At 39.2% G+C, this 23,706-nt stretch overlaps 2 protein-coding genes across 3 annotated transcripts in view; one reads left to right on the forward strand and one right to left on the reverse strand.

Moving 5' to 3' along the window:
- The window catches only part of LOC145438073 (uncharacterized), a 143,810-nt gene that overhangs the window by 48,665 nt on the left and 71,439 nt on the right, over nt 1-23,706 (forward strand). The window lies entirely within an intron of this gene.
- LOC145437007 (uncharacterized) lies at nt 16,742-22,873 on the reverse strand. The gene is made up of 4 exons (XM_080314178.1): nt 22,313-22,873; nt 22,183-22,245; nt 17,904-18,148; nt 16,742-17,069 (listed from the first exon to the last, which is right to left on the reverse strand). Exons 1-4 carry the CDS (start codon nt 22,677-22,679, stop codon nt 16,899-16,901), a joined length of 846 nt encoding a protein of 281 aa, XP_080170304.1. The 5' UTR covers nt 22,680-22,873; the 3' UTR covers nt 16,742-16,898.

The following is a 23,706-nucleotide window of genomic DNA, read 5'->3' on the forward strand; positions in this document are numbered from 1 at the left end:
AATCTACATCATTAGGCCTGCTATCCCTAACATCTTCATCTTGATCCAAATTATCGAGCATAAAGCAGTTTAAATTTACACTGGATAAGCTGAATGGGGCATTGGACCTATAGCTGATAGTAAATGTAATGTTATTTTTCTTGCCATATACTGCAGTTTGCATCAAATATGTGTGTGAAATATCCTCGGATGGTTGCATCCTTTAACCAAAAATGGGAGAAAGCGTTGGCCTAGATCGATACCATTACCTTTATTCTTAATCTATCGATTGAACCCTTGGCTAGATAACTTATTATATGGTAAAAGTGTGGATTTTTATATGGTATGAAAAAGTAATATGGCCAAATTCGTGAAAATTTGCTTATTTTGGGCATATGTCGTAGAGCCAAAACTTGACGTGATAGAAGAAAACCAGTGGCATTTCTGGAATCAGCACGCCAAAATTAGCCTAAACAAGTGCAAAATCGAAATCAACAAATATTTTGTTCAAAATTGTTGTCCAGTGTTATCATTATTAGAGATAACTAACCTTCGTTGTAACTGACGGCAGTGTCTGACTTAAAGCAAATAGTTAGCTGACCCGATATTATGCTGGTCGTGCTGTACCAATATTTATAACTAGCGACTGGCTGTTTTGATGTTGGCGAATTCTTAATCCACAGTACGGATGTGTTGCAAAAAGTACGACAGGTTACGTAATAAAAATTAGTCTACTCATGTGGAAGAGATCGGTGTTTTTTACCCAAGCGATATCGCCGATACGAAAATAACGTGCGGTTTACGTAATACGAAAAGGATTGTACCGCTATTGGATACGAGAAAAGAGGAAGGCATGCGAAATGCGCTAAAGCAGTGCTTGTAAAGCAGTTTTTGAATTCCTTTCGTACTTTTTTGTCATATAAATTTCATTCGCACAAACTAACCGAAAATTGTTATGCAAAAAGAAGATGAAGATACTTAACAACATTTTGTTCAGATATGCAAAAAATGGCTACTACATAGCTTAAGCTATCAACTGCCTCTTCCAAAAGGCAACTTTTTTCGCTCGTTTTGATTTCAAAAATTTCATTAAAACCCTTCTCGGTCAAACCAGTTGTTGGGTTTTGTACAAGAACGTTTACTAATGCTTGGGTAGCCGGGTCTTAAAATCTGTTCTGCACTCCTATCCAAATTACAGCGTTCGTTTCGCGAGTGAATAATGGTTGCTGGCAAAAATCGTTTTTAAGAGCTGACACAAAGGTCCCGGAGGCTCCAGTTTGTCGAAATAGTGAAAAACTCACGTGTGTTGAGGCTTTAGCTTTATTTCTTGGATGTATTTTATGTCTTTATGTCTTGGATATAAGGTCCAAAACGATCATGGACAGTAGGCACATTAGAGCTCGCTACCTTATGATACATTGCTCCAACTTGTGTTCTGTTTTTTTTTCGATTTCCGATTTTCTGTCTCGCGAGTAAATGAGAAGAGCAAATAATCTCACGATACCGTGTGTTCTGCGCTTCAGCTCGATCTAACTTGAGAATTCATTACAGTCTAATAGCGGTAAAGCAGCTTTTTAGACTACCACCAAAATTAAAGGTTTTGTTGCATCTCGCGACGCGAGCCTCACCCATGAAAAGGAATTCATTTTAATATTACAGTAGTATGCTACGATTTTACGGACATGTATGACATACAAAACGCGCACTCCACAATTCTATACCCAACACAGCTCTACAAAACATGACTGACGCACGCGATTTCAAACTATGGTGAATTAAATTCCTCTGCGGGTCGCAGTTGTACTACTGTAACTACTGCCTACTCAGATTGCAAGAACGGAACTATTCCGTGCCGACAACGGAGCATATCCATATCGAAAGGTTTGGCAATCCAGCATCGGTCGAATTTTTGGCCAAGGGTTGTCGCAGCATATGTTTTGGGACCGCATTTTATCAGCGGTTTATTGTCAAAAACTTACGTCTTTATGAGCCCCCACGCAGAAGTGGTGTGCCTCGCAATGAATGAGTCTCATAGGCCTGAACTCGCTCGTTGCTCACGCCTACACGAGTTCATCCCAACGGTCTTCGACCATGTTGTCCAGAAAAAACAGTCAGACAAATCTTATCATGAATTCTCATGATTAAGCCATATTTTCTGCGTGTGTCTCGCTCATTGGCTACAGTACCCAACACATTGACCTCGGAAATGTAAAAACTATCGCGGGATTGTTTGCAATAAATTCAACAAATACTAGATACATATTAACACAGGGGTCGCCAACTCAAAATGGGTCGCGGGCCACTTTTCCGAATGCCGAGATGCCGCGGGCCGCAGGACATCAATATCGATATAAAAGTAGGCAAAGCAGTTCAGCAACCACATCTGATACCTCTTCGTTATTACAATGCTGTGCTCTCTAACATGGGCGACGGTTATAGTCACCACAAAAGAAATAATATTTTATTGAACAAACACAAATACAACAAAAGTATCATGATCATCAATTTCCAATTTCGTTATATTTTGAACTATGAGCTGTACACGATACCTGACACTCTGTAGCCGCTAAAACAGGGGTGGCCCACATTTTTGCTCTTCATGGCCGCTTTTCGATTACTCATGTAGCCTGCGGCCGCATACCGGTTGTTATAGTCGTGATAAACTAGCTGGGGCCCAATGCCCACGTTAAACTGTCCATGTCCATTGCCGGTACACTCCGAACTAATCAATTTATGCACATCGGCTTACTATGCGGACCGAAATCGTTAGTAGTTATGTTGTAATAGCCACAGGACACCCCGGTCTGTAGTCGCGCGAAGCGCGAAAAATATTTCATGTTTATTAGTGAATTTCGTCAATATTCGTATGGTTTCACATATTACTATAAAATATTTATCCTTTCTCGGCCAATGTGATCAGATTCACCGATAGAGCTGATGCAGGGGGTATCTTAGAAAACGTAGGGTTGTTATCAAAAGTGTCGACAGCCGCATAATTTCCCTTCTACTACCGCAGATTGGCCACCCCTGGATTAAAGAATCAATATTTGGATTAGCTAGACACGGTAGGCCTACTTGCTAAACAACTATCTCCTCGTAAAGCATGGTCTTTTGGAGAGCCCGAAGTCGTTTTTCACGCGTCTCGGTCTTGGCAGTGGTGGGCCATTGCACGTCAAGGCAATATTATGCCCATTCGTACCAGCAAATTCTTCATCCATGGAATGATATTACCATGTCGAAGCCGTATCAACTAGTAAGGAATAGTGATATTGGGCACAGTGTAATGGCTTACTTCGAACAACAACAACATTATGTTTCAATTGAAATAATTTTCAGCGTTTAAAAATGATTTACTAAGCGTTTTTCTGAAATTTGTTCAAATCAGGTCGCGGGCCGCAAAATAGGACCTCGCGGGCCGCATGCGGCCCGCGGGCCGCGTGTTGGAGACCCCTGTATTAACAGATAGCTCTGGCACCGTGTCTACCAAAAATTATACCCTTTGCGGCCCATACTTTAATAACCCTTGAAAGGGTAAAATTTGCTTTACAGTAACTTGCAAATGTGAGTCTGTCATGACGGTAATTACTACTATCCAATTGCCTCGCGATAATCGAACAGTTATCACGAAAATATGATGATTGTTTAGCGAAAGAACGCAGAAAGTCTTCCGCTTGCGCAATTTGCAAAAAGAGATTGCGAAGTTGAAAATAGTTGCCCTCTTCCTAAAATTCAGATCATAAGTAGCATAGTAAGTACACTAAAACTCCTATAGCAGAAACAATAGTTTTAGCATGTAGAACAGTCCTGATGCTTGTACTGAGCCAAGTTTGATCAGGTTTGAAGGTCTTCTGATATCAAAATTTCCTGTCCCCGTGAAAGCATATTCTCAAAAACTAGAAATGGGAGAAAATCAACTTTGAAAATTGAAAAATATTTTGGTGAAATAGTAGAGCAGGTAGTTGAAATCTTTTGCTTTTTAATGATGCAGGCATGCAATAATCCGTTCATAGCCAAATTTTAAGACAATTGAATGAGCCTAAATGCAAAATAAGTCATATTAAGTATGAGTGAATTGATGATTTTCTACTCAAAACTGATATACCAGCCTCGAAAATTTTGCAAACCCTGAATTGGACATCAGTTAGATGTTGTAAAGATGAAACAAGATATCAATAATACTGCGACATTGTCAAAATACTCATTGCAGGTGGTATTAGTGAAGATACTACACCCATACTTCCCCCGAGATCTTTTGAACATACAATTTTTAGCATCAATTTCATCATGACGCTTTGATACTAATTTGAGTTGCATAACCCTTATGCTGTCGCCTGTATGCAGTTCCAATATCCTTTTCCAGATGAGCCACAGTCATTTAATTCACAATTTTTAGAACCACTGCATCAAGAATGTAGAAATTGCGAGGAAAAACGATTCCCCCGAATCCGAACCATCATTATCAGATGCTGAAGTCGGTGAAAGCTCCGATCTTTTTCAAAAGATTTCTTTGATTGTTCAGTTCAGGAACCACTGGTACTTTTCTACCATGGTTTTATCTTTTCCTGTGCCAAATGCCTTCGTAGTCTATGTCTTTGTCCTAATGGTCAATTAAACCATTAGCTATCAGCAATATACCAATGCAATCTTAAAAGATATACAATATGATAACCAACACTCATATCATTAAGAGCTTGCTGCTCTTCCCAGGTGAGCGAACAGCTGCTGAACTGCTGGCCTGCTGAATGCTTTGAAAGTCACGCTTCATCGATTACAGATATGGCTCTTTTATTTATTGTATGAAATCAGCATAGCATAGTGCTTATCGACAATTTTGAGTGAGTTTCAATAGATGAAAGCGTACGGGGGGAGGGGACTTTTTACGAAAATGGTAGATTTCAAAACGTATCTTATCATACTTCTAATTCGAAATCAGACAAGAGCAATACATTTTGAAAAGAACTAGTTTCATACTTTAGGATTCTGCAATAAAACAAATTGGAAAATTTTGTGAGTCCAGCAGTACCTTACGGCTTTAATATGATTGAAGTCTGCTGTGCAATCTGTTCTGTAATGGCACCGATTACAGGTGATTCAGGCCTGTCTTTTGACAACTTGGCCTTAACACACATCCTCCGATGTTTTAGTATTAGCGCTAGTCAGTTACGTCAGTTCGAGTCGTTCGTGGCCAATTGCGCTCATTCAAAGTTATTCAATTTCACGTTGTCAGTCTTAAGCCAGTCAGTCAGTCAGTCAGTCAGTGGTTCCCAACCTTGATCATCTCGTGGACCCCTAGGCCGAAATCTGAGACGAAATTCCACCCTTAGGAGAAATCAGCCCGATAATTGAAAATGTATTTTTCCCGTGCACACACCTGTTGACTGAATAATAAGACGGACGCTACAGAGTTGTGTCAAGGAGGACGGCCGCAACAATACTTTGCCTCCAAAACAATGGTGTTTGTCCAAATCAATATAACTTATGGAAGGCTTCGTTAACAATTCACACTAACACAAACACACGCGCTCATACACCCTTTTCGCAACGAACTAAGTCCGGTATCACGCGATTTGTAGATCTGGCCGTGTTAGGTAACGGTGAACGCGAAACTTATTCATTTATGTTTGTCGGCTCACCATGCACCAATCGCTAATATGACTGCAGTGAAAAATCAGAATGCATAAATTTACTGGTCGCGTGGATGTTTTTTGTATGAATTTGGTCAATAATATTAGAACTTCCATATACAGCATGAACGTGATCAGATTGTCTGCTGGAGCTGATGGAAATGGTGTCTTCGAAAATAGGACACCCATGCCACACAGTTACGACAATTATTGAAGTTTCGGATGGGTCCACATTACTTTGTCGAAGCATGTTATTATTTCGTGAACTCTGGTAAAGATTGTCGATAGGCCACTAGAAAGACTCCAAATTAGTATTTCTTGACGGAGTGATGTGTGTATCCCTCGACGGGTCGAATTTGTACCGCTGGGATCAGATTTCAATGGCAGGACTATTCGTAGCCGGTATTTCGGGGTAGCGCAGTCATATCAATATCGACGGTTTCGGTAAGCATTTGTCAGTCATTTTGGATTCTTAGTGTTATCACCGTCGATCATTCCTGGATCACACTTCGCGGATTCGCAGAAAAGGATTGGCGGCATGGCCCAGTTCGCCCTCTAGCTAATAATTGTAGCACAAGGAATCATAGTTCATCACTTTCCACAGGTTTAGCACGTTTTCATCGCTCGGTTAGCTGGTAGCTGTTTACTAAAAATAAGGCAAGTTCACTTGCGATCTTTTTGACTTGTTTCGATGACGTTGGAATGTTTTGTCGCTGGAGATTTCAAATAGCATTTGAACGAATTTCCAGCAAATAAAAACAGCCAAAAGGAACATACGCTCGGTAATAACAAGCTGACTACCTGACAGTTCGGAAATGAAACATTTCGTAAATCCGGAAAAATTCCTCCATGAAAATCACAAAATTCCCCGTAAGGGGGGAATTCACCCCACTCACGGTTGGGAAGCACTAGGGTAGCTGTTCACTAAAAATGAAGCAAGGCTAGCGATCTCTTCGACTTCAATCGATGACGTTGGAATACTTTGTCACTGTCTGAAAATGTTGACTTAAAAATATAAGATAAATACTTTCACAAGAGGCCTTGTTGTGACAGATTCGGCACGACATTTGCTCGCTTAGGATATATTTGATTGAGAGGCCGTCGCTGGCTTAAATATTTGTCTTGCAAACAGCAGCACATTTTAACTAGTTAAAAATAGGGGGAATTTGTACGTGAAAAAAGATATTTCAAATAGCATTTGAACATACTTCCAGTAAAAAACAGCCATAAGGAGGATACGTTCGGAAATAACTGGTTGACTACATGACAGTTCGGACATGAACAATTTGGGAAATCCGTTACAATTCTAAAGTGGAATTCCTACCTAAAAATTTGCAAAATTCCCGCTAATGGAGGAATTCCTCCCCGGTTGAGAATCACTGACTTGAACAGTGGATCTATCGACGATATAAGTTGGATTATTCCTATACCACCGCTGTATTAATTACGATGCCTCGTTGGCCCTACGTATTTGTGGTGAGGAATACTAGTGAATCTATAACGCGGGCGCTAGAAATGTGTTCATTATTTTCATATCAACTGACCAATTCACCATTCGAGTTTCTCTGGAGACAGGCTCTGGTTTTTTTTGGGTCTGAGTAAGGTAAACAGAAGTGCGTCCAGAGGTATTTGAATTATATTCTTCGTATAGCTCATTGTATTTTAAAACGGCTTCGCATTGTCATTTCCGCTTCAGTGAATACTATAAGTTAGTCCATTTTTTCAGAAGACTCTGAACTCCGTTTGCACTTTTTTTGCATCCTCAGAATATCGTCAACGTCACCGACTTGTTCATGATGGTTAGTTAGGTTAGAACTTAACACTGTCGATATGTTGTTATAATCTGGCCCATGAACAAATGAACATGTTCGACATTACTGTATTGAGTAATTTAATTATTTAATATTTACGTCAAAGGATTTATTACTAATAATCTTAACTTCTGTTAGAAATATGCTAGATTATGCAATAATTTTCTCACTTTGCTCAGAATGTCCTCGCGGGCCGCATGAAATGATATGGAGGGCAGTATGTTTGACACCACTGCATACGGCATACTATACATGTCGTTATGTGACGTCTCTTCTTACCTTCCGGCTCTTAATACCGGGTTTGAGGGGGATTATACTCTGAGTGATATTGGTAATATTGCAATTTATACTTGACTATGAACCGTTACTTTGATGACAGTAAAATTGTGTCGAGATTTACTCTTCATAGAGACGATGTATAAAGGTTCATAACGAGCAGATATATCCTTGTCTGAAGGGTATTTGTTCATGCGTTTGACGACAGTCCGCAAGAATTCTCTTTCCCCGTTTTCAGAAGTGGTCTTGGGCGGCTTTAGACGCAGCTAATATTGCTTATTGTAGCATACATATACTGAAATTGACCATAACTATTCATAGAAACAAACAACAACTGTATATTATATTTTTGTGGCGTATTCAGAAAACAATCATAGCCGCAAGAAAGGTAGCTTAAAGCCGCGGTTGGGAACCACTGGCTTAGAGCGTATGTTGTCGCAGTAGTAGAGTAATCTAATAACAAGATATCTATCTCTATTCTTTAGACTGGTCATTGGTAGTAGGTGATCACTAGGCGCAAGTTTTTGCAGCTTTTGCAACTTTTTTTACAGCTTCCCGCAGCTTCCTAAATACTAGGAAGTTATGTAGAATGCTGTTTTAAGCTGTTTGAAGGAATCTTATAGTGCAACTTTTGTGCATTTTTTTCATGCAACTTTTTGCAATTTTTTCGATTTTTCATGAAAGTTTTTTCGATTTTTCATTCAACCAACTTTTTACTGGAATTATGTCACTGTTTTTTTAGAATTTGGGTGAAATACACGGCAAAATTCGACTGAAATACCGTAAATCAGCACTGAAGTAACGCCCTAACGGGTATTTCGGGAGCTGAGCCGGAAAGTTGACCTTTTTTTTTAGCCAACCGACCAAAATGTGGTCTTTCAATGCAACTTTTGTGAAAAAAATAAATGCAACTTTCCACGGATTTAACTGCAACAAGAATTTGCCCTAGTGATCAACTTAACTGAATCTCTTATATGATTTTCATCGAATTCGTATATTTTTTAAAAGTTTATATTACTAGTCAAGCAGGCGTAAATTGTATCCCACATGGATATGTAGTTGGGGTAATGCATCATAACAATTCGTTTCCCCTATCTGAGGTTTCGGATAATTAAATACTGATGGTATAAAACATGTACGTAGTTTAGCAGTACTTCGCATCCGTGAGATACGCAACGTCTTTTTGCATGTATTTTTAACTCCATATTCATCCCTCGAATTAAAATAAATGGCGACGCAATCTGAATTTCAAACAGCTATAGCGAAATCCGATGATTTAATCATGCCTCTTACTTCGAAAAGACAACTTGTTGTGAATTATGACTTGACTTGACCCGACTTGACTTGACTCGACTTGACTCAAGGCACCTCCAAAAATCGAGGGACTTGAATTGACTCGAGTTGCTTTCAAAAATCGATTGGCTTGACTTAGCTCGAGTCAAAATGAGTGATGACTCGAGATGACTTGTGACTCGAAGGTAGTGACGTGATCCCAACACCAGGTCGGAGTTTGTGAAAATGAGCCTTACTCCTACTGCAACTCCAACTTCTTTATTAAGAAAACAATTGCTTTCAAAAGTATCTTTAAATTACTGATAATAACTAATATATAATTTTTATGTACCATCAATCACTGTTGTTAGTAACGACATTGATAAAATTGGACATATTTTTCAAATTGCAATTCAGTTTCGTAGAGAAAGAAGGGCGCAATATGTATCTTCGCGATGCAGTCACAAATTATTGAATTTTTTCTAATTATACCATGATACTGCGACAAAGTAAAAACATCGTCTGGCTTCGTAAAATTATAAACTTTATGTAAATATAACCAAACGCTGCTTCCCGCTGCGATTGGGTGAGGAGCCGCCTTCAACGTGTGGGACGAGGGTCTTTTCAACCGAGCTCATAGCTATACTGGAAAGCCTCAAATGGATTAAAAATACGACACCAGTGACTATGATATAGTTATATTATCCGATAGTCTGAGCTCCCTCCAAGCTATCTGATCACGTGTATTAAATAACATTCTTCTCGAAGACATAATTCTTCAGTCTACTGATTTGAAACGCCGAGGTTTCAACATTACTATGCTGTGGATTCCAGTCCACAGTTCAGTGGGATGCAATAAAATCGCAGATGCACTGGCTAAATCAACCACGCTGCATAGAGGCGGTGAGAATCAAGTTGAACTGCCCGCCAAGGAATATAAAGGTGTCATGTCGGAATTATGCCCAAGCCTGTTCAGAGAAGAATTCATGCAAGCGGACCAGGTACCGCAATACAAAAGAATTTTTTCACCGCATGGGGAATCTTACCAAACGTATCCAAGCGAAGAAACAACAAGAGGAGCTTCCTCTGCCTTATTCCGATTACAGACCGGACATTACAAACTCAATTATGACTTGCGCCAATCGCATTGTCACCCAAATGGAATATGCCAGTGGTTCCCAACCTTTTTCGTCTCGTAGACCCCTTCGCCGATATTTGAACCAAAATTCCCCCCTATGAAAAAATTGCCAGTGACTAAAAAAGGTGCATTTTATCGCACAACCATTTGTTGACTGAGCAATATATGGCCAAAAATATTCAGATATGTCCGAACTATGTCGAATGCGAACCTCACTACACTTTGGTAAAGTAGGCCCTGCTGCTAAATTTGACCTGTTTTTACCGGTTGGGTAGCTGCTGACGAAAAATAAATTACCAAATCCGCTTTCTATGGCCTGGAGTTGAATCGATGAATTTCGTATGTTTTTCACGTTAGCTCATATGTTGGCTTGAAAAGCTAAACATTTGCACCAGCGTTCTTGTGTTGAATTCGGCATGACTTTTTCCTGCTTGGTAGCAATTTGGTCGAGAGGCTGTCACGGGTCAAACGAAATCGCCTCGCGAGACTCACTTTATCAGGAGGTGTAATATCTACGGAAGGATGCATTTATACACCCAATGTACCCTCTACGCTGCGCACGTGCGCAAATGCGCAGTGCTGACACGGTCTACGCGCACAGAAATTCTAAGTTGCGCACATAAAATCCGAAGTGATGACCTTTTTTTAGTAGATACGCACTGTTGTCCGCGCAGTCAGTTGGTGAATGTGCGCAGACTCGTCAAAAATTAGAGGAAACATTGCTTACACCCAGGGTCACCAACTCAAAACGGGTCCCGGGCCACTTTTCAAATTTCGTAGCGGCCACGGACCGCATGAATTCAATATCGATATAAATTAGGCAAATACATTTTAAAACTCTACGTCAGTACAACACCGTGCTACCTAACATAGGCAATCGGTATAGGGACCACAAAAAGAAGTAATATTTTACTAATGTAGCACAAATACAACAAAAAATAATTATCAAGAATTTCATTTAATTTCGAACTTTGAGCTGAGCACGTTACATGGAAAAGCTTTTCAGCGACTAAGCATTAAGCAATAGATATTGGGGCTAGCGAGATACGTTACTAGCTTAGAGACCATCTCCACGGTAAGCCTTATCATGTGAGGGAACCCCAAGCCAGTGATTCCTAATCTTTTTCAGACATGCCCCTTCTATGATACTGAAAAATTTTGTTACCCTCTTATCGTAATATCAAAAATTGTAACAAGAATGCTAGCAATTCCAACGGATAGTTCGATGGCATGGAAAGTTATAGCAGGTTTGTAATGACTCGAGTGAATAGGTGGTGAATTGAAAATGACTCGACTTGACTCGAGTCAAAACTATAAAAGTGAGATTGACTTGTGACTCGGAGCCTTGTGATTTGATTACAACCATGGGTTATAGCCAGGCCGTGTTATTTTTGGCATATGCCAAAACTGCCAAAAATAACTTATTTTTGGCATTTTTCGATTTTTATTTTTGGCAGTTTTGGCATCGTCCTCTAAATAGATAGTTTCAGCCTCGAATTAGTCACAAAAACGCTTTAATTGGGCTAGTTTGTCAAAATGCACCACAAAATGTGCAGCATCCACGTATAATCAGTGCCAACAAACAATAAGAAGAAGAAAAAACCTAACGATTTCATAGGTTAATAATATCAAACGAAACCACAAAATGTACAGTATCCATCGGAATCGGTGCCAATAAGCAAAAAAAAGAAAGAAAAGCCTAACAAACACGCTCAACAGCTGATTGTTACAGCTGTTGAATAGACTTAACTCGTTTGCACTGTAACAATGCTTCCAAACTCAGGTCAGCTAAGTTTCTCCTAAATTCATTTCTCGCCCAGCGAATCTGGGAAATATCGGATTCAACAGTAGCCGTTGAGGGAAAGAATGTTGCCAGTGATCCACAAAAGGTTTTCAGAGCTTAAAAATCTTTGGAGGGCCGAACCGGCTTCCATGCATCATGAAAAGAGATCACTTCGCCAGTGCCATCGACCTCATCGCGGAAAGAATTTTCTTCCCGATCCTTTTCCAGGACTTTCCTGTGTTGTCTCTCAACACATTCTATTTAGTAGCCCGACTATCATTTCTCCTTCAGTCTACCGATATATTTTCGGACGACTTTTGTCACTTCAGGTGGCTTTAATATTACCAACTCGCATGGAAGAGTCCTGGGAAGGTTAGCTTGTTTAAGAACATTGACGCAACAAGACTGTCTAGCAACACGAGATTATGCAGCTCAGAAATAGCCAGACAGTTTGTTGCGTCACAATGTTCAACTCGATCACAATGCAAATATCGTGGTTGATTTTGGGAGTTCCGATTCCATGAGCAGAATATAATATATAATTTATATATAATATAATATAATCAGAACTGCGGCAGCTTCTCATTGATACCCGTTTTATCAAATTTAGTGCTCGACAAGCCGATCAAAAATGGTCGTAAAATTGCCTTTGGACAAATGGAAAGTATGACGTAAACCAAATGCAGTTAGCCGTTCAACCTCGCTGTGCCCACACCATTTAGAACACCATGCTTTCACCCCTAATGGGTGGGCTGGACCCAGATTAAGAAACCTGCCTTTCAATAACGCTCTTCTCGCTTGTAACGCGGTCCTGTCAACACAACACCATGAACGAAATACACTGTTTGGCAGGCCGTGTTATTTTTGGCTTATTATTGGCTTATTGCTTATTTTTGGCATTTTCAAATTTTTATTTTTGGCAGTTTTGGCAGCTGGCTCCTTAAATGCCAAAAATAACACGGTCTGGTTATGGCTGTTGATGAGACAATTCTATAATATGAATTCCGGACAATACACAAAACTTGAAGTTGATGTAAATCGCGCGGAGCGCGAAAAAACATTGCAGTTGACCGCGGCACCACGCCCACAGCTTGAGAACCCCTGCCCTAAGCCGTTTTTTAAGTGTCTGGGACTTGGCAGTGTTGGCAGGCCATTGCACGTCAAGGCAATATCCGCAACCCATTCACATCAGCTGATTTTCCTCCCTCGATAGAATGTTGTTGCCCTCGCCAAAGCCAAAGCCAGTGACGTATACTGATGTTGGGCACCGGAGAATAGCTTATTTTGAAACAACATCAACAATATGTTGAAACTGCGTAGTCAATTTCAGCATTTCAAATGGTTTTCTTAGATTTCTTCCGAAATCTCAAATCAAGTCGCGGGTCACAAAATATGACCTTTTGGGCCACATGCGGCCCGCGGGCCGCGTGTTGGTGACCTCTGGCTTACACCTACCTTAAAATTTACCAAATAAACACACAATTGTAAAGAACTGGGAAGCGAGTGACGCAGTTGGTTAAGCGCCAGCGTCACGACACCAATGGTAGTGGTTCGAATCCCGGTTCGGACCAACTTCTATGTGTCGGAGGTTTCTCTGGGCTCCTCATCGCCGACCTCACTGCAGTTGCAGTGTATTGAAAAGCCCAGACTGAAAGTGAGCCGTGCTACAAGTCGGCAGCAAAGACCACGAAGGGGACGCATGGATGTGAGAGAGTCTGACGTATGAATGAGCGAAAGATCGAAGAAGTCGTCCCCAAGATTACTGAAGACAAAGACCTATGAACATTACGAATATTCGTGTCGTGGCGCACAAAGCCTGATTAAGGCGATAAGCGCCACTGTAAATGTGTCATTAATAATAATAATAATAATTGTAAAGAACTAGTTTCATACTGAACAGTTCTGCCATAAAAATCTAAAAACCTTGTGAACCGAGTGTATCTTCCGATACATACCTAAAGCCAGATTCCCCCTAAAAACTTCAAAATTCCCCCTGAGAGGAAAAACCTCTCCCACCATGGTTGGGAACCGCTGGATTATGTGAAGATTGTCAAGTGCCAAACACGATGGCACATTTCCTTCTAGAATTTAGAAAGTACGATCGACATCGACAATATTTGCAGGACAGTGCGCGGTGTCATAACATACTATGGAAATTGAACTGTTGCTATCTAGCCCTCATACCAGTACACCAGTAATTGAATTTGTCATATTATGTGTTATAGAGAGATATAACATTAGGACATTCTATACATACTATATATAGCATACAACTCTCGATTTCAAATAGCATTGTTCAGAACACCATCCGCAGTTATACGCACCATTTCCAATTATGCATACATATATACATATTATTATCAATCCACTGGTCAACAAATTTCGAAAAAAATTTTGCGCCGAATATTTTAATGAGTGATTTAGGCTGATTGAAGGTTACTGAATCCAATTCTGTGCTCAGAATTTCTCCATCACGTCAGATATTTTTATGTATGAACATTTCTCATTTTTATAAATTAATCAAATTTCGGCTTTCGTTAGTGACATCACGGTGAGCATACAACAGCAACAGATCAAATATTGTTATTGAAATCATCTATCATGAAGCCTGGGTTGGTGTAAGAATGAAGTGTACAGAATGAGTGAGTTTTCGGTGAACTTGAATCCAGTGGTTCTCTATTTTTTTTCGATCAGGACCTCTTTTTGACCTATAAATTTATATGTGGATACAACTAATTTTAGTCGGTAGCCGTTATCATCTCTATATACCACACTTCGTTTAAAGATTGTGATTAGTAGCTCCGTACCTAATTTAAACCATACGTTATCTATCTTTATACATCCGTTCTGCAAACTTAATCGGTCAATGCGTTTTGTGACAGCACTCTGCTCTTTCGTAAAACGTAAAAGTTTGCAAACAATAAACATTGTATTGTTGGTATATTATGTAGAAGATAATTGTTCACTCTGGTACATGACTACATGACCCGAATATGTGGCTTTTTAAGCTTGTTTTTAAACATTAAAAGAAACAGGATGTCTGCTTTTCCAAAGAAAAAATGGCTTATCATGATAATTTGAAAGAATTTATCATCATCAATCGCCACCTGTACTTATCATGCTAATTCTTCTTCTCCAGTTTCCATATATTGTCACATTTTATCGGAATCGAGGTAAGCTGTTTCTGAACTGTTTTTCTTTTAGTTTATTGCCATGACATAAAGGGATTCTTTTGTATTGTCTATTATAAACAACCAGATAAATAGAGATTGCTTAGTAACAGCTCAACACGAAACCTGAAGTGCATGTTACTTCACAATAGAAATAAATATGCATCGGTTCTAGGACAGTCGATCCCTCTCGATATAGGACATTCTGTGGCCTACACCAAATACCAAGTGTTCTATGCAGGAACAGAGCCAGAGATTAGCATTGCTTAATTTCGAGGTTTTCTGTTAGTGTGTTGCATGAATAAAGGCCAGTTCCAAATGCAAAAAGCTTTACATTTTTGTTGGTTTCTGATTTGCCGTAATATTTTACTATGAACTAGAGTCGGTCGAAGTGATCGGCGTTGCTACTCAAGTAGCAACAGTAACGCCTTACATTTCTTCTCAATTACAAGTAGAAGTAGTCATTTCTAAGATATGTCAGAACTATTTCAAGTGGAAGACGAAATGCAAGGTTTGAGAATTACCAAAAGTCAGTAAATATCTAGTATATTAGGTCGGATAAGGGTGGTCGCATACTTTCAACAGCTAGTCGGAGGTGACTACGTACGAAATCGCAAGATGTATCACCGCATATAACGCAAAATGACTATAATGACACCAACCAAGGGCAGAATCTTCGAAAAAATATACTCGGGTACCGTGATTCAGAGGCTATTTTACGCGTTTCTTATGACAATTTAACACGTGACAGTGGTGCAATATTATTTCTGAACTACTTTCTACTTTACAAAAACCAAATTGTAAAAGTCATTAGTTTATCCAGAATACATTTCTGGTAGATGTTCAAGTAGTTGTAAAACATTACCACTTCAGTAAGTACTGCAAGTAGCCAAAATCTACTTGAGTACCCCGAAAAAGTAGAAATATTCAACATATATAATATCTCAAAAACGTGACGCGATGGAGCAATAATAACATCAGATTCGTATTCAGCGCCACCAAATTAGGTATAATTGACCCAAAAAAGTCCTGGCGCAAAAATTGCGTAGACCAGTGTTATCCATAGGCGCCTATAGAGCTGGCGCCGAATGTTCCTGTCTGTCTATCTGAACCTCACAAGACAAATGCCACCCCGAAGAGAAAAAAATTATTCGCCATTGAGGACATACCAGTTTGAAGTCGTGTGCGTCTCTTAGTTTAGTACGTTTGGGAAATCTCCATATGTTTTGACATAGCAGACAGGTCACGAAATAACATCATCTAACAAAGTCATTATGCCACCAGGTCCGACCTAATATGTTTGATTATTATTTACGGGCCCCACATTCGAAGACAACACTTAATTCACGCCGCTCCACCCGCAAATCAGATTATGAGGGCAGAGAGAAGATAAAAATTTATAGTATGATGTAGGCAATTCCCGATATTTGTTGACCAATTCAATCATGAATTATAGAAAATTTTCGCGCGTTGCGTGATTCGTCGAATTAAACCTGCACATCAATCGGTATAACAAATTTTGCTCACAAGTAGCGGTGAAAACATTCATTAGGACAGGTCTGGTTTGGACTGGTCTGGAAGTTTGTTTTATCACCTTATAGGGCCCCTAAGACCAACGACCAACGTCTTTTTGGGGGCTGACGAACTGCTGTTTGGGCCTGGTTATACCATCATTATATTTACAACAGTTCAGCGACATTTCGTTTTATTTTCAGAATCGAGATTGTATTAACAATGTAGCAATATGTACAGATTTAAATGATTTTTTTTCCGTTCGGAGGTATCGAAGGGTATTTCATCCACAGTTAGATCGAGTTATCAGACATCTTTCTCGCACATTACTCCCTATCGTGTGTTTGATTTGACGTGATTATATATTCCGAAATCTGAACCACCGTCATTTCTCACTGCCATTATCATGTACTTATATGATGACGAAGAAGATGGATATCTTTGATACCATTTAAATTGATTCGAATGTGTTTCCATTTCGGATCGGTACAACAGAGTTGAAGTCTGTAAACAATTAAGTACTCATTAGGCAATATACTGGAAGAGAAATGATTGCAGACGGAAATTGCTGCATCTATTTTATTGATCAGAAGGCAGCATTGTACGCTCTGATAACGCTATTATCATTGCTTAGCGCAGTGGATCCAAAATGTTTCTGCCTCTGCGCCCCTGTATGAAGTTCGACGTATGTCCCCCCTAAACGCTCGAAGTCGTCAGTTACCAAGTACATATACTTTTCTCTAGTAGACAAGTAGGCTACTACTTTCTCACTTACTCAAGTAGTGTCGTTTGTATATTACTTCTACTCCAACAGTTTTTTGATGCTGAAACACGGATTTCGCACATTTCATATTGTACTTTGAAACGCAGTGTTTGGATATACTTCAACAACGTATCGCTACGAAGTTAGATAACTTCGAGACAATTACAATTGGTGAACAACAGTGGGTATCGAAATTTTTAGAATGCGACATACATTTGATTTTTAACGTGTCTCGGACCAAGCCTCATATATTGAAAAATGCAATTTTAATGTTAGTATACTAGGTTTACGGGGGCATGTATGACAAAGAATAGTGCAGACAAAAAACCTTGTTAGAAAACCAGTCGCCGATGCAATGAGGTTGACGTCACTGAAATTTCTCCTTTATAGTATTTTTGAGGCAGGAATCTTTTGTATAATATTATTTTGTATGATGCAAGAATTTTCCAAGATCATGGGCCACTAAACCATATCGATCTCCGATTGATTTTACTCAGTATAGCACTGAACATTAAACAACAATGCGTGACTTAAGCATGCGAACCGGGCTTATGGTTAGAACTTGGTGTAACTACCGTGTGTTTATATTCCATTCCCAGCCACACGAAGACGTGTGATGTACCAGCTGGAATTTTCGTGATAGCGAAATCCATCAAAGTGATCTGTTGAGCCCGATTATGAATTTCAGCCAATAGAGCTCCGCATTTTGCGCATTCTGCAGTGGCTGGATCGTAAGTCATATTAAGTGTTGATGTCACATAAGGAACAGTGAAACATTTCCCAGAATATACCAGCCCGCCTCGTGTTCTGCAGTCATCTTCTGCAATGAAGAGAATAGTCAAGGTCTTGATTGACAATTCAATAGCACAAGTAATATCATACATTAGGGAAGGGGTCACCAACACGCGGGCCGCGAGGTCACATGTTGCGGTCCGCGACCTGATTTTTGATTTCGGAAAAACGATTAGTAAAGCATTTTAAAATGCTGAAACTGATTTCAGTTTAAAGATATAATTGGTGTTGTCCAAAGTAAGCTATTATCCTGTGCCCGATATCACTATCCCTCACTAGCTGATACGGCTTCGGCGATGAGGATATCATACCATCGAGAAATAATTTGCTGATATGAAGCGGCTTATTTCCTTGACGTGAAATAGCCCACCACTTCCAGGACCGAGACGTTTAGAAAACCCCTCAGGCTACCCAAAAGACCGAGTTTTACGAAGAGATAGTTTTCCACTAAGTACCGTGTCTAGCTAACCCAGCATCGAATCTTTAGTTAAGGGGGGGGGGCTATCTGTGGCATTATAAGTACAATTATGCCGGTGACACTTGATTCGATTAGGATGTGTTAGCGGCTATCAATATGCAAATTGAATTTACGAATTGACTCCCTAATTAATGAGAGGTCTGAATTATTGTTGAAATTTTCTTCGAGCTACGTGCGGTCGAATGCGAGTTGATCCTCAATTTTGATATAGGCCTAGTAGTGTCCTTTGCAATCTGAGCCCCATAGTACAGATGCGAAGAGCAAAGGAAAAGGAACGCCCCATAAAGAAACACCAATTTGTAATCGTGTTCTTCTCATCACGGAGGAAATTTATTTCTGGTAGGCCTACGTTGAAATAATCTAATATCTTTCGACTATACGGACAATCCTGGTGGGCGGTCATGAAATAACAACATGCAGCATTGGGGACTAATAACAATTGACCCACCCAAAGATGCAGAACATCTTTGATAACTTCCCTAAATTTTCGAAGACACTACTTGCATCAACTTTACAGGTGAATCTGATCACACGGGCTGAGAAAGGATAAATATTTAATAGTAATCAGTGAAACTATACTATAATAATAATGACGAAATACACTCATGAACATGAAAAGTTTTTAGCGGTTCGCGCGACTAGATAACGAATCCCTTGTGGCTTTTCATTACATGATTAGGCTACTCACGATTTCGGTGCGCGTAGTAAGCCGATATGAGTAATTAGATTAGTACGGATGACACCGGCAATGGACATGGTCCGTTTGACGTGGGCATTTGGTCCCCAGTTAGTTAATTACGACTATATGCACTGGGATGCGGCCGTAGGATACATAAGTAATTGAAATGAGGCTGTGAATAGCCAAATGGTTGGCCACCTCTGATTCAGTTGCTAAAGAGTCTTAGTGTTGTCAAGTGTTCTCAAGTGTCCCACAGAGGAAAATGATGTGCCCGTGTAGATATGACAATTTGTGTGCGACTCACAAAAGAAGTTTTTTTTTTGAGTTTAGTCTTTAGGTTTCGGCGACTCCAAAATCTTCTGACTATAGACCAGACGGGAGGTCTCGACTTCACAATATGTAAAAAAAAGTGATATTAACAACGGGCCCGCCCTGAGTAAGCTGAGTTGTTATAATTAATAAATTCTTGCCCTACATTTTCACAGACACCATCTCCTGCAGCTATATCGGTAAACTATACGTGACCTAGGATATGGTAAAAAATGAACAGTAATAAATGCAATTTACCAATATTATTATCTAAATTCAGTCGTGAATAAGAAGTTTGAGTGATCACCCTATGGGGGCTGAACACCAACGTTCTGATGAGGGCTGAGGAAGTGATGTTTTGGTCCTGATTCGAGCTACACTCAACGTTAACATGGTGCAGAAGGTCGTGACGGCAGATTCAAACGTCGAATAAATAATTGTGAAATAGCGATTGGTGCCCGTTTGAAGTAGGGCAACATGAGAATAATTTTTTACGCTGTTCTTCAAAGACTATATGCAAATCCACTTATTACATATATTATGACTTATATCGGCGCCGTGGATTAAACTGGTCAACAAAATGAAAAGGAATATTTTGGCAGAACATCTGAGTGCCGTTTCTAGAGTTTTCGAGGTTGCCGATTACGAATATCACATTAGTTTTGCCAGATTGGCTCTTGTTCAGAAGATATTTATGCCCCTAAAAAAGCTAAACTTTTGGTATTTACACTTGGATATTTCACTTGGTAGGAGGAAAATCAGCACATGAATAGATAATTGACTATGAAGAACCCTCATGTCATTTTCAGTCATTTTATCAATATTAACATGACCTGATGCGAAATATTTGATTGTAAAAAAAAACAGTTTGTCAGGCCTAACAATTCTACTTTGGTACCACGGAAATACACATTCTTCTGTATCAATTGTTCATTCTGGCAAGATCAAAGAGGAGTATAAAGCTATAGAATCTGTCCCTGAAAAGCTTAACCAAGTACTCATATGCGTCTCATTTCTTTGACTTGTAAATGGATATTTTCACCGTGAGTCAACAAAGTGGGTATACCTAGTATCCCTATTAAACGAGAAGCTTAAATCTGGTATCTTTGACAGATTTCAGATTCGAATACGGATGAAAGATTCCAATTTCATATTAGGAAGGAGTTGATTGCATGGAATTTTTCCTAAGATGTAGTAAATAAAACTTTTTGGATGATCACAAAGCACCCAAGTACAAACAGTTGGTCCGAAAATTCGTATCTGCATATGGAAAACCTAGAACAAACACGAGCATAAAAGTTCACTTCTTGTTCAGTCATCTTGATATATTTCCTGATCATCTTGTTGATTAGCAAGGGGTTAGGTTCCCCCAATACATCAAAACAACAACAAAAAAGATATCAGGGCAGATGAGATGAACATAATATGACATACCATGTCTGGAACCTTTCGAGAAACTGCACCAAATTGTTTACAAGCGAAAATCGTACAAAAAGAATTGTGCCTTAAAATAAATTAATAATAGTATATTCCAACTGTTTATTTAAAATTTACAATATGTGGTTGACGTAAAACTGATTGAATTAATGCCACGTTATTTGAATATCTAGGTAAATACTTATTTACATGACTGAATTTTATTTATATGCATGATATCCGTGAAAGTCTATAATCATGATAAATCTTATACCCTTAAATATAGTGCTGTGGCTGTATTTTGATTTAAAAGAGTGTTCTCTGTGTAAAACTAACAAGTATATCGAGTTTCTAAACTTTTTAGTACGACTGAGCCGATTTTTTATCCACCATCACAGCGAAAATGAGTGATTTTGGTTATAATAGCCCCATTGGTTATCTTTAAATCATGGGCCAATTTGATCAAGAGTATGGTCTTATTCGGAGTCACTGCCCTTCACAACCCCAAAACCACTCTTACTTTGTCTGCTTTAAGTATGTGTTGACCAGTGATATCAAGGCTTCGATGTGGAAGTCGTAATTTTTCATTTGACGAGTATAAATTTCAAATATACCGATAACAATCCAGTATAGGATGGTTTTGCGAATTCATTGCGAAAAACAGGTACAATTAGTTTCTACTTAATGACAAGGCAAATTTAGTGCCATAATTTGGATACAACTATAGATATTTGTAGGAGTGTAATTTAATTTTGGTTAACATTAAATTGACATTATGTTTAAAAATCCCTTGATGTGGCAACTTCTTCCTCAAGTAATTCGATAGAGCCCGCTATTTGTACGTTAGTAAATGAGTATCGTCAATGATAATTTGCCAGTTTGCATTGGGCATTCTAAAATATGATAACCCTCCTGTATGAACTTTACTCCCTGAAGGTGGGTGTATACAGCTGTATTCTCAATCGATTGGCATCACCTGGATATTAGCGAAGTATAGGAGATGTTTCCCACATAAACTCCGACGCCAATGCCTACTAATCGAACCGATATAATTTCTTATAATTTTCATGTATCAAACAGCCTATGCTGTATACTTGAATATGTTTTTTTTTGTAATTATATACATCGTAAGGTACCGCGATGATAATAAAATATTTAGCTCGATATGTTTATTCCATACTTGATGTTATGACTGAGAGATTTCTTGTAAGTTCGGCAATTGTTGACTTTATTCCCGCCAAGTCTAGAATTGAATCGTACTACTACGTTACCACAAGTTTTATATAATTCAAGGATAGCCACAATCTTACTATTATCGACCTCTGTGCGAATGACTTCGTTTATCCGATCGTAGTCTACTGTTCCTGGTGGGCCATCGTTACCTGGACTTCCCACTGGACCAGGGACACCTGGTGCCCCCATTTTACTAGGGGCTCCTTGTTTTTGACCGTATCGGGGTTGTGCTTCAGATGATCCACTTTCCACGAAAACGTCTTCCAGATTTTTGCAAACAAAATGCTGCTGGTTGCCCGACACTAAGCGCAAGCACAATACAAGCACGGGGATTGACCTCCAAATATAATTGGATAACATTATGCAGAGAACAATAATGACCTCTATGAGACAGAAACATATTATTATTCCTGGTCGTAGACTCGCAGTTATAAAATCCGACATAGCACAAAGTTGATCATACTGAGATCTCGGGAACAATTAATGATGGTACATCATCTCAGCCGAATGTCGTATCTCCATTTCATGATTCTTTTACCAAACTAGATCGTTTCCCAAGAAATTTCGCTAATCTATTCGATCTAGTTGATGCACCACGGTAATGACATGGATGCTTCTCGCATTCAATCAATACCGAATACGATGGTCGAAATTGATCATCCTAAGTAGATACATATCATTAAACGAGTCTAACTATTTTTACCACTACTTTGGTAGAGGCAAAGTACCCCCTTTGGTTCGACTGATATCATTCCCTGGACAAACAAAACCCATAAAAGGATGGGACTATAAGCCATGTTCTTTATATATGGGTATTTAGCATTTATCTAATATCCTACGTACACCTACTCCTACCTGCCTACCTACATCTCGACTCGTTGCATCCAGGTCTGTGGAGTCGGTAGATTTTTCAACCGACTCCAACTCCGAATCTGACTCACTCATTTTCAATATATCGACTCCGACTCGTTAGTCTTTAAACGTACCGACTTCAACTCCGGCTCCGACTCCAACTATTTTCTTAACAGAACTCCGACTCCAACAGTATTACCAATTTACCTGGAAAATTATATGCCACAATGACGGTTAAATGACTATCATATAACCATTAAAGATATGCAAACACATAATAGACGGTGGCATGCAAAAATGTTTCATTGTGGCACAGAATTATTCATTATACAATCAACATGGAAGAATGCCTTTCTAAATATCCTTTCTTTTTTCATATTTTATAAGTTTTTATACTATTGACTCTCAAATACCTTAGTTCAGTGGTTCTCAACCTTTTTTAAGACACGTCCCCCTTCATGATATTGACAAATTTCGCGCCCCCCCCCCCCCCCCCCCCTTATTGTCATATCACAAAATCCAACCGGGATGCTAGCAACCGCAACAGATTGTTTGATGGCATGGAAGGTTATGAATGTTGGTGAGAGAATTAAAAAATATGAAATTAGGTTAATAGATA

Source organism: Botryllus schlosseri, chromosome 4 (assembly GCF_051294905.1).
Source record: "Botryllus schlosseri isolate E-star chromosome 4, Bs_hap1, whole genome shotgun sequence".
Taxonomy (NCBI): Eukaryota; Metazoa; Chordata; class Ascidiacea; order Stolidobranchia; family Styelidae; genus Botryllus; species Botryllus schlosseri.

Excerpts from the sequence above, each read along its gene's own strand:
- LOC145437007 (XM_080314178.1), bottom strand. The coding sequence starts at position 22,679 with ATGTCGGATTTTATAACTGCGAGTCTACGACCAGGAATAATAATATGT. Across the intron at positions 18,149-22,182 it reads TCTCTCAGTCATAACATCAA|AAGATGACTGCAGAACACGA; the intron begins GTATGGAATAAA and ends TCTTCATTGCAG. Across the intron at positions 17,070-17,903 it reads GAATGGAATATAAACACACG|ACTTCAACTCTGTTGTACCG; the intron begins GTAGTTACACCA and ends AATTGTTTACAG.